Source organism: Anser brachyrhynchus, assembly GCF_964034855.1.
Source record: "Anser brachyrhynchus genome assembly, chromosome: 19".
In the NCBI taxonomy this organism is placed as follows: Eukaryota; Metazoa; Chordata; class Aves; order Anseriformes; family Anatidae; genus Anser; species Anser brachyrhynchus.
Window position 1 is genome coordinate 6,499,618 of NC_137712.1, and position 12,330 is coordinate 6,511,947.

At 48.3% G+C, this 12,330-nt stretch overlaps 1 protein-coding gene across 1 annotated transcript; it reads right to left on the bottom strand.

The window, feature by feature from the left end:
- Positions 1-48: 48 nt before the first annotated feature.
- On the bottom strand, positions 49-12,188 carry TBC1D13 (TBC1 domain family member 13). Its single transcript, XM_080562391.1, has 12 exons — positions 12,089-12,188; positions 11,924-11,997; positions 11,609-11,649; positions 11,064-11,125; positions 10,668-10,767; positions 9,218-9,300; positions 8,900-9,059; positions 7,904-8,111; positions 7,002-7,165; positions 5,363-5,523; positions 5,076-5,133; positions 49-4,083 (listed from the first exon to the last, which is right to left on the bottom strand). The coding sequence occupies exons 1-12, from the start codon at positions 12,109-12,111 to the stop codon at positions 4,018-4,020; spliced, it is 1,200 nt and encodes a 399-aa protein (XP_080418517.1). The 5' UTR covers positions 12,112-12,188; the 3' UTR covers positions 49-4,017.
- Positions 12,189-12,330: the final 142 nt, after the last annotated feature.

The window sequence follows — 12,330 nt, forward strand, 5'->3', positions numbered from 1 at the left end:
CTCCACGCTCCTCCCACGGTGCCCACAGAAGCGCAGCCGGCAGCGGTGTGCAAAGAAATCACTTTATTGGGACGCAGCGCGGCGCTGGGCCCGGCCACGGGCGGTACGAGGACAAGGGGCGGCAGCAGCCCCGCCACACGGAGCTCCCGCTGCCGCCCCGCACGGCCTCGCTCAGTGACGGGTGGCAGCGCAAAGCCTCCTCCCCCCCGTCTCACTAAAGGAAGCGTTATAAAAATAGTGTTTAAAAAGAAGCATAAAAGAAGTAGTTTTAGAGTGATGAAGTGTTCTCTGCACCCTGTTCTGGCAATTCTTTCCAGACAAGGTAAAGGAAAAAAAAAAAAGTGTTATTTGACAAACCGCCAGGTGCGTTCCTCTCTTCCTGGGGAAGGGTAGTGTAGGAGAGCGCCCCAAGAACAGTCACTGACCCTCACTAAGGGAGACAGCCTCTGCTATCCCAAACACCCCAGACTGCCCCCAGTCAGCTCCTGGCCTTTATCCCACTCACTGCCGAAGCGTGAATAATTCCCCGTGAGGTCCCAGAATTCAGACTCAATCATTCTGCACAACCATCATCAACAACTTCATCTCCGGTATCCCGGTCCTTCTACCTCACTGGCAAAGACACAAAGTTCCCAGGAGCCTGAACTGCAGCACGGTGAAGGTCCTGGACCTCCTCCTCCCAGGGAAGGCTCAGGTCCCCACATCCACCGTAGCACCCTAATTTTCCTCCTAGTTGAAGATCCTCTCATCCCGCCCAGCAGCAGTGCCACCTGTGAGGAACGCTTCCTAAGAGCTATTTAAACATCCCCTGTTCAGGCCCCTATGAAACAAGGCACCCTCAAGGCACCCCGGGCTCCCACCTTCTGACCCAAAGAACTGCTCCTGCAGCACCTTCAGACTGAAAGAAGTCAGAGGAGGAAACATCCCCAGGATGGCACAAGTGCTACTTGGCCACACAAGCCAGGAACAACCATAAGCTAGTTAATGCTATCTGACCTCAAAAAAAAAAAAATTAAAATCATCACAAACAGCCTTTGAGGAATGAATACACGGAAACTAATGAGGTGATTCGAAAGCTGGGAACAAGACTTTTTCTCCCCTCAGAAAATCCATTTCTGCTCTTAAAGAAAGGGGCAAGTCTTGGAATAAAGAAATGGATGGCCCAAGTCATTGAAAAGTAGAACAACTCCCTTCAAAGCCCCTTCCGGCAGCAGAACAAAGTCCTGCCACACAGCAGAGGGAGAAGGAGGGACATAAAACAGCTTTTCTTGTAGGAACCAGCCTGCCTGGGTGTATCAAAGTTGTTAAAAGTTTTCCCCAAAGAAGAACTCAAATTAACCAGTTTAGCAGCCATAGGCTTGTCTGGATAAAGCTATTGAATTTATCCCAGAGAACCTTTCCAGCAGCCAAAGCTCTCATCTCATCCTGTTAAACCACTGCAAACTCCTTTTAAAAGTGTTCACCATCACCCCCTGAAGAGAAATAAAACAGCATAATAAGCCCTTGGACACCTAGGAAGGGAAGAGACAGCACGACACCTGTACCAGCCAGCAGCAGACACTGGTGCTCCAGTACCCACCTCCACGGTGTCTTCCTCAAGCGTTTGCAATGCTCCAGCCCCACACATGGCTCTGAGCTGGCTGACCCCAATGCAGTGGAGGCCAACCTCAGGGCCCAGACGTGACTCTGAAAACAAGGAGTTCATCCACAAGGAATGTTTTGATCCTCATTTGCCTGCTGCCTTCTGAGCTTTTAAGGAGACTCTCAGCTTTCAGAGCAGGAGCCCTCACGGAAGCTGCTGTTACCAGTGAGAAACCACACAGTAAGCACTTGCAAGGGGGACCCAAAATGGCCGGCAAAGGCATACAGGGAGATTGTGCATGGAAGGTTTGAGAGCTACAGCAATATTCAGAAGAGTGTTTTGGAGGAGGTCCAACTCTGCTAAGAGTCTGACCCTCTGGTTCCACATTTGTGGCTACCATCTAGCAGTTTGGCCATGTGAGGTCTGACAACCGGCCTCTGTAGTGCAGGTACCCAGCAGCTGAGACCACCTAGAACAGCGCAGTGATAAGGGCAGGAAGAATATCCATCCAGCTGCTAGAGCTGACACGATGCTCCATCACACAGCTGTCCTGGTCCTTCAGTTCCATTTTTCTCGGAGGAAAACTCTACCCTCTAAAAGGACTGCAGCAAAGAGGGATGCTGTTAGCCACAGGTATTAATTAGATTGTTTTAAGCCTTCAGTTGCTCATGGTCCACCACAGCAGCAACACCTGGCTGCACCAGTGTCACTCGAGCATCTTCTAAAGAGGCAGAGAGATTGCTTGGGATTGCTAACAAGAACATGGGGACATGCATCAACCTGTCTGCCAGTCTCCCCACACAGCCTTACGAGAATTACAGTTACCTGCAAAGAACTGGCCTTCAGTGAAGGAAGTAACACTGGTAAAACAGCTAAAGGCTGACAACATCCCTCTTGGTAGGGCCGTTCTAGGCCACCAGCAGCTTAAGCAGCTCTTAGAAAGATGACTGACCTTTAACAAATCAATACCCATAAATACCGAAAATCGCAGTGTCAAACAGCTATGCAGGGGTGAGCCAGCACAGCACAGAAAGAGGGTAAAGCATGCCGGATTAGCATTCACTCAAGAGCTTCTGCACAACCCAAGCACCTGGGTGCTGGCAGTTTCTCCCTTTGAGGTTATGGTTCCTGATCAGCTTGACACCGCTGGCAGGTTAGCAGTTCTTTCCATAGTTTGTCTTCGTCGATGTTCACCTAAGCCTGCTCTACAGTATTCAGAACGAAGCAGCTTCCCTCTCAGGAGGGACAAGTGTCCAGCACATGACTGTCACTCCAACGGGACTGGTACAGAGGATGTGGATCAGCCCCAAGAGTCAGCTAATGACTGAAATGCTTGTATGCCCACTGGATTGCACTGGAAAAGGACTCTTACTTGTAGCTCAGACCTGTAACATGTCCCTTCTTGGCAAGAAGTGCTATGAGACAATACCAAGGTTACCATGACCAGAGCTTATGCGGGGTAATACTGTGCAAGCCACTGAGGCAGTAAACCCCAATGCCGTGCCTGTATAAGTCCCTAAATATAGCTGTCTTCATGCAACTAGATGCTTGTTTCTTGTGTTTCGGAATCCTGATTGTAGCTGGATATGCCCCAGTTCAGAGACAGGAAAGCAGCTTGAGGCCTCAGCCTCCCTGCAGCAACAAGCTCCTGCTCTAAGGCTGTGCGTAGTAAGGCTTGACTTCAAGCTACACTTCACTCATCGATTAAAACCACTGCAGCCTTGCTTTCAAGGAGACCTTCTTGGTAAGGCCATTCTGGGTTCAGGCAGTTTCGGTGCACAAAGCTGGCAGCTGTAGTGATGTCTTCCCATCCCAGCTTCTCCAGATCTCTTTCCTACGTGAAGGGGTCCAAACTGCTCGATGCCAGATGACGCTCACCAGAAGCTGATGCAATCTTTTTTTTTTTGCGCACCCCAGGGATGGCTAAGTGCAGACACGAGGGAGAAGAATCCAGAAGCTACTTGAATAGCAGGGTGTGTGACTTCGTTGGGATACATTCTATTCACAGGAGAAAGATCCTTCTATACTCACCCACCAAAATCCACTGGATCCAGCCTGTCCCTTCCCCATCAGAAGTTACTCCACATGAGCTACCTTCTTGATGCAGGAGTCCACCTCTTGAGGGATATGCTGACAGATGGTTTCTTTCTCCACTCAAAGTCATTAAAAAAGATACAAAGAACTGCTTTTGGCAGCACAGAGGCATTTGAAGTTTGAGAAATCTGGAGTGCAGGACCCAAGCAGATGGGGAAGTAATCAGTCCTTGACCTAATAAATAAAGTAGAAGGAAGTCCTCAAGGTGGCCAGTAGCCCAAATGCAAAACCTGAAGTCCTGCAGAGACCGCTAGGAGTTTTAACGCGCCACACTTCACAGGGGCATCTCCTAGGATCCACTGCCATACAGTTTCTCCAACACCTTTTGTTAAGCTCATGGACTATTTGGAATCCTGAAGTTCCTTTGCCTTCGTCAAAATCAGGTGAACATCAGAGATAGGATAATCCTATGTTAAAGAAAAGCGATTTAAGTGCCAGCTTAACATTTCCTGCACACTTCATTCCACCTAAGTACAGTAAACCTTGGCAGTAGCATTCTTCACCTATTATAACACATTGTCATGTTCAGTTACTCCCCTAACAGTTACCAGCTTCCTGTTTTGTATCTGATCAAACCCTGATACCCTTGAAGAAGTTTTTGTAGCTCGTCCTCCAAGGGTACAGTCAGCTGGCCTGCTACAAGGGCTATCTTCATGCCAAAACACCTTATCAAAGCCAGTACCTTGCACAGCCCAAAGCAGGAACTGGCAGAATCAGAGATATCCTGCCGTTCTGCGAAGGTGTTCTCAACCTTGGGCTCTCACAGATCTCAGAGCTAAACAAAAGCCTCTGGCCAATAAATTTGACGTTGTTACATAGGGCTTCAGAACTTTGCTGGAAAACATTTATTTTTTTTAATGCTAAAAGCCTCTAGTCTATGAGGATTTCTCTGTAGACTAGAAAGGGAGCACATGCAAAAGAAGGCTGCATGTTAATGGTAGTACTGGGCTCCAGACAACAGCACTGTGCCCCACCAACAGCAGACCAGAGAAGGAATATTACTCTCTGAAACAGAGCTCATTGCTATTCTAGCACTAGGAAGGGGGAGGAAGGAGAAGAGATCCATACAAAGCTGGGAAGACAACACAGGTAGCACACAACCACATTCTGTACGTGGAAGTGAAAGCCCAATTAACAACACAGGGAGCAGAGAGAACACCACCAAGGAGGTGAAGGCAGTCATTCACCTCAAGCGAGTTAAGTTTCCCTGTGGGTGGTGGGGACCACAGTACGCAAAGATTCATATTTCCAATAATGAGCGTGCTATAAGAACAACCTTAAGATTTTTCTGCAAGCAGCCATCAGAAATCCGGTACTTCTCCTCAGCCAGGCCTACCACCACCCTCTCTATTTCAAGATTCCCCAAATTCCCCCCATGCCCACTCTATTTAATCCTTACCTGTAGCAGCCTCATATTCAAAGTGAAGTCTCCTTCCAGCAACTGATCCCGGATTAGTCTGAAAGATGGAAATTAGTCCAGCTACTTTTCGCTCTTTACAGAGGGACTCTAAAAATTGACTACACTGCGCCTTTATAGAGGCTTTTGAGAACACTTTCACTACCATTGTGACAAATGTCTGTGACCTACTCACTAGGTGCATTAACACATGCCCGTGGAACTCCTGGATCCAGGGATTTCATTAAATGAGAGAAAAAAAAGAGCAGGAAGGCTACCTCTGTACTTACGTCAACATGGCACAACAGACGAGGAGAAGAAAATCGAAGCGCTTTTCATCAGCAAAGAGGGAGTCCCAGATACGGATGACATCTGGCAGCAGAAACTCTTGGGACAAGAGCAGCGTCAGCCAGCGGAAGGCAAAGAACTGGGGTTTGATGTTCTGTTCTTGCTGTCAGACATGCACCAGGCAAAGAATGAATACATGCTCTTGGCCTACTCCCTCCAAGAGGTGCACCCCTTTTTTCTATCCCCATCTCCACCCTAATATAGCTCTAGGCTGCCAACTCCTATCAGTACAGCAGCAAAACCACTGCTTCCTTTGAAGGCCCTCACATTCAAGCTATATTGAAAGAAAGATTTTCAATGCAACTAAGTTCCAAGTCTACAAAGCAAGAAAATGCTCCTCTAAGACACAAGTAAAGGAAGCTTTTCTTCCTGAAGGCACTGTTTGTGTTAGTTCAGTTAAACTTGCCAAGTAATTTTAATTTCCCATTTGAATAACATTTTATCTGCAAAGCCGCAGCCCTCCCCCTCTAGCAGAGGCACTGTTTTGTCAGGATTTCCTCTCCTTTCCAGAAGCCCTGTATTTATCAAGGGTTTACTGCTCACAAAAAGAAACAAAACATGGAACAGAGTTCACACTGATGGTCAATAAAACATATTGTAAGCACTCCTAGCCCACAGCTTTCTTGTTTTTTTGCTATCAAATCCCAGGGACCATAAGTTTAAGCAAGGTCAAACAAGCTCAGGATCCTGATGACATTCTTAAGTTGCTGCATAGCCGAGACCATTTCCTGGCAGCCAAACAGTAAGCAGTTTATTCTCTCCCCACTGAAAGAGTCTTCAGGCAACATCGTGAGTTGTGTCACTGTGCTTACAGATCATCTGTTGGACTGTAGAAGAAACACATCTTGCAAAAATCATAGTGATTTGGTGAAGGTTGGAATAACAAGAACAGTTCACACTTTCCAAATTCTTGTTAGATTTTGGCACCAAATGGACTGCAAGACCTAAGGAGGTTTGCAACAAAAGCTGCCTTTTGATGTTCTACAAAACCCACACCAAACCACGGCACTCTGAGATCCCTGAATGAAGAAGAACGATAGAATTAGGCGAGTGGGATGGTACAGGATTTCAGTTTACTTCTGGAATGACCGCCATGAAGTTTAAGTTAGTGTTGTCACGGCATCCAATGACAACAGAAGAGGGCAAGAGGTGGGGAGGTTTTTTGTTCTGCTTTTGAAGACTGAGGCACGATTCCTTTAACCTCAAATCCCAGGGGACTTTAGAGCAAAACTCATGTTTACAGCTCCCACTAAACTTCAACCCAGGTGACGAGGGAGGGTGGCCAAGTCACCTTGGTTGTTGCAGAGCTGCTGACTGTGACTGCATTGTTTGCTTTCAGTCAAGCAGGGGAGGAGAGCCTTGCTGTGTCAGCTCACTCTAGGCTTTCTCCAAGGAGAGCTTGTTTCAAGCTTATAGATAAGACAGCCTCTATGTCCTATTGGCAAACGCCTTCACAGAGCCTCTTAACCTTTCCATTCAAGCCCAGTAACAGTTTAACAGAATTGGCTGACATTTAAATGCACTAATAAGCTGCTTTCCCCACATTCCTACCAAGACTCAGAGAAACACATAGCTCCTCACCAGTTTCAAATACAGCTCCACGTCTTTTTCCTTCAGGGTGGAGTAGACCTTCTCCATTTTGTAGGTTATACCACACTGAGAATCATCCAAGCTCTTAATGAAGTTGTCCCGAATTTCGGCCATTAGGTTGGTAAAGCAGAAAAATGTGTCAGCTTCAGCATGTTCTGGGGAAGGAAAAAAAAAGTTAACGGGGGCATAGAGGAAGCATCACTGTCAGAGGTACACAGAACTGCTTTTGTTCAATAACCTGGTTGCTGTACTTGACTTAAGTAATCTATCTCAAGACCTTGGCTTGCTTGGTCTAGGATGAGACCACACTTTTTTTTTTTTTGAGTAGAAATATCTACAAAGCCACTGCAAATACAGACCCTGCATGCAACACAAGGTCTTCATGACACAGGGTCAAGAAGCAGTTATCTATGCCTGAGAACACCATCTGCTCTCCCTGCCATCACGGCACACCCTCAGAGCTCTGTGAAATAAAAGCAACAGGCAAAGTACTCCCACTCCATTCTTCTTCTCTCCCCATTTTTTTTTAATTAAAAAAAAAAAAGACAAAAACAGAACAAGAAGAAGCACCCCTCTCTCCCAAGGTATTTATAGAACAAGCAAACAAGAGCTTCTAAAGGGATTTTAGGTTTCAGTCAGGAAGTACAACTTAGATCCATGCAAAACAAAAAACCCCAAATCCTCACTTCTCATACCCTCACCACCCACAGCCCATTCGGTTTCTGTCAGTTTGCTGTGATTTCAGTCCTCATCTCTTGCTGCATTTGCCTTTTTTTTTTTTTTGCCTGATCAGTCAAAACTGAGTTGTTTAGAGTCTTACTCCCAAGACATTTCTTTACACAGAGAGCATGCAGTACACCAGCCATTACTGAGCATTCAAAAGAGTCTCTCACCTTTCCACTCACTGTTAGGATCTGTAGCAAAGGTATAGTAAAGAGGCCCCACTATTTCATTCATCCCCTGCACATACGCTATCCCGGGGTTCAGCTTGGCATAGATGAAAAGGATTCGCTCCACCACTTCCCAGTGAGCTTCGCAGCCGTTGGGCAGAACTTCGTACTCACTCAGAGAATTAGGAGATGTTTTAAGAGGGGAGCTCACCTGAAGAGCAAGGCAAGAGTAGGACTGATTCAGGGTAACCAACTGGCACAGAGTTTTACACGTGACGAGCTTGGCTTTGAAGGCACGTAGTCCCCCGAAGATTTGGGCAGCGTGCACCAAGCAGTCAGGCATTCACATAAACCAAGCACCTCAACAAAGCACAAAGGCACTCAGTCCTTAGTGCTGCCTAACCCTGATGAACAAAGCAGTCTGTGCTGCAACAGTTCCCCTGAATCATTGCATCACCTGATCCCATACAGGAAGAAAACACAGCAGTTCCACCTCTTTGTTAGAAACGTAGGAAAAAGCACAGTTCTGCTGCAGCAGCTAGCCACCTTCCCCAACACCAAGTGTGTAGCACTTAATATTGTGATGCTTGTGAAAGAGGAAAAACACAACACACACTTCAGCAGATAGACTCTTTTCCTACGTGCAGTTTTAGGAGATGCAGCTCTGGAAGGCTACATAAATTCAGATTGAGTAAACTAACCCTTCACTGCTTTGTTCTCACTCAGGAAGGCACACGTCAGGCATAAAATATTTGCACCTTCCTGCAACTCAGAAAAAAATAATCCTTAAAATTAAATGTACCTATAAACCCTGCAACCATCAGATACATCAACTGGCTCTTTAAAGCCGTCCAGCCACCAGAATGCACAGTATCTGCTGGGGTATTCACACAATTCCTCCACGCAGCAGAGCCAAACACAGAAAAACGGCCAGGAACCACCATTTGCCTTATCAGCTAAGACGCCTTGCCCCACGGGCAGCCCACACCTAGATCTCACATTTGTAACCCCACTGCGGTTTCGTGCCACCGTCTGCGACTTGAGCGTGGTCTGCTCCACCCGCTTGCGCAGCGTCTCAAACTCGTTTTGGGGGTCCAGGATCAACAGGCAGGGGTAATCCGTTGGGCGCTGGAAGAACGCCATGTCAGGGTACAGCCTCCTAGGATGGATACAGGAGGAAATCAGGCACAAGAAGAAGGAAGTACATGCCTCATGTCAAATTGAAAGTTCAGTTTAATATTAAACTTGATTTTCAAAGTACAAAGTATTAACCAAACCACTCTGGTTCAGAAACCCGAGTCGTTATGCCTCACATACCTGACATCTTTGTCTATCTGGAGAAGCACTTCATTATCCTTGAAGTAAGTATTCCATCGACTGTCTGGGTTTGGATTGAGGGGCTAAAGAAATACACAACAGAAGCAAAACCAAGCATGCTTCACAGATACCAAAATCCTCAGTAAACACATATTGATTTAACATTTCTGCTGTCCCTTTGTCAGCTGGTACCAGCACGTTCCTAGCACATCAGGTTTAAACTTTCTCTTGTTTAGTGCTGCTTCTTCAGACAGTACGCACAGCGCCGGAAGCAGGTCAGAGCTTGAAAGACAAGTGAGCATGCACGTTCACTCAGGCAGAAGCCAACATTTCCAATCCCTTTTCACCTGCCTCTTAGCGACTTTGCTCCCAAACCAAGTATCCTGTTCTCTGTCAACAAGATTCTTGATTGCAACTCCAACCTGTCTAACGGAGACGGTCTTTGTACTTAGCACAAGAGTTAACCACAAGTGGTGTGTGGGTGGGTAGGAGTTACAAGTTTAACCCGCTATCTCAGCTCTGGAGAAGGCTGATTAAACATCACCGTTGTGCCCAGGAAAAAGGAAATACATTATTAACACAAACAACCTATCCCCTGTGCGATCAGTTTTCCAACATGACAAACTCAGCTCCCCCTCCCCTATGTGCACTTTCTTCTCTCCAGGTTAAGACTCATGCAAACTTAACAGTCAGCTGAGAGAGAAGAGGGAAAAAAAAAAAGTTCCGAGAGATCCAAAGATCACTGTAACCTGCCAGTGCATGGAGTGTTACAACAATGATGGTTTTACAGCACCAAGGCCTCCAGAGATCACAGCAGCACAGATGACTGTACACTAGCAGAGAAGTTTATGTTCAGGATATGCCATGGAAGCAGTTGTATCATTTTACAGCCTCTTCTGACCAGTTACTTCATCCCCTGCCTTGACACAAACTTAACGGCACTTTCAGAGAAGTAAAAAAGGATGCAGGAAACAGTCAACAAATTAAAAAAAAGTCAGTCATCAGCAGAATTGGAAATAAATTAAATCTCCTGCCTCCCGTGCTATAGTCCAGCTCAACTCTGCTGCCTCTTCTACACCCTCTGTTCAGAGCAGCCAGTTCTGAGCCCACCCACGGAAAGAGCTTCCCAGGAAAGCATCTCTTTGCTAGAGGAACCTCTTGTGAGCCTCTCTTCTTCCCCAGGAGATCCATAGGCTGGACAGTTAGCCCCAAAGGAGAAGAGAAGATACATGCATAGCTGAAAACAGCTTCGTAACTATCGGTGCTCTGCCAGTAATTCACACTAAAAGCTATTAAGACACAAACGCAGGGCTGGTACCTAGGAACCATCCTCCTGCTAACAGGGCAAAATAGTCTGTGAACAGAAACAAGAGCAGCATAGGAGTCCAGATGCCAGAACAACATATAGCTCTGGAGAATTTCCTGCAACACGAAGGTTAACAGCACTTACGTGATCTTCTAAGGTCACATCTTCCCTTGAAACACCCAGGTTGGCTTTGGCAATCCCAGGCTGGATGATCATTTCTTTTAGGAACTGGGAATACAGATCCCTTCAGGAGGGAAAGAGGAATTTGTCACGAAGCAAAGGATTACATCAACGTAAGCACCCAGACTGAGTTCAAACAGATATCCTTGCACCACTCTGCTCAGCCAGAAAGCATTTGATTTTCTCTTCAGCTGAGTTCAGCTGAAGAGTTCAGTCCACTGACCCCAAGAGACAGACTACAGAACAGTGCATTCCACGCGAGAACAATTCAATTTATGAAGGTACTCAATTATTTAAGGAACCATTCCCCTTCTCTGTAGATACCGTCAGAAATAAAGGAGCAAGTACAGATGTCCTCACCTCTGCTTCTTCAGCAAAGAGCTCCATAAGGCTTTCTCTAAAGGGAGGTAGTTCAGGAGTATCTGTACAGAAAACAGATGCACGCACGTTAGTGTTTGGAGCATGAGCTATCAGACCTGTAAGATGAGCAAACCAAACAGAGCGGCTAGAGCTGGTGTTCTGAAAATACGGGAAGTTAACTCCATAAGGTTTATATCTTTGCCAAATGGCAGTCAGGAATGTTTCAGGGACTGGTTTTCAACACAGGCCTACTCAGAGCGTTGATCAATAGCAAACGTGACTGAGGTGCACTCCCAGGTTATACTGCGGGCTGTGCTCATGCAGAGAGCAGCCAGCCAATTTCGAAGCGATGGCCGTAATGTGTCGTTAAACGCTCCTGTCACCGTGCCAGTGCTGATCTCCACAAATTATTGTCAATTTAGAGCGGCTTTTAAGATCCACATCGTTATTTTCTGTTGGCTCTGAGAGCTCAAAAATACCGTGCGTGCACTTAAAGAACCCAAAGCACCACTTGCGAGAAACAAAGCGCCCCAAGCAGAACCCACCTTCCAGCAGAGGCAGCGCAGCCCCCCATCGAAGGGAATCCCTGTGGAACAGCAGGCAGAAAGACAACCGTTAGCCCACCTCCTCACCCTGCCTGCTGTCACCGCCCCCGACCCCCCCCCAACCGGCGGGGCAGCGCTTTATTCCCTCCCCGGGAGGCACGGAGAGCGCTGCCCGGGGCTGGCTGCGGGGCAGGGCGGCCCAACAGGGCCGGACACGGGCACGCTGCGGCCTGGCAGGGGGAGCACGGCCGGGAACCGATCGCTTCGCAGCCCGGAGCCCCCCCCCCGCAGGGCCCCCCCCGAGGGAGAACTCACCGCTGAAGCAGAGATCGCGGAGCTTCGCCAGGGCCACCGTGGGCTCGCCGAGCACCTCCTGGAAGTCGGCGATGCTGAGGGGAGGGAGGGAACCGTGAGCAACGGCCGGGAACCGCGCACCACCCCCACACCCCCGACACCCCCCCCCCCCCCCCCGGCCCCCACCGGCTCCGGTGCAGCCGCGACATGGCGGCCCCGCGGCAACGCTCCGGCTGGAATCACGGCCCGCGGGGGGCGGGGCTAAACAGAGCCCCGCCCACAGCCCCGCCCACCCCGCGCTAAGCCCCGCCCACCCCGCGCTAAGCCACGCCCACCCCGCTAGGCCCCTCCCCGGAGGGCGAACGGAGGCGGAGTGGGGCGGGGGGGGGGGGGGGGGACACCGAGGGGCGAGCACAGCCCCGGCCGGA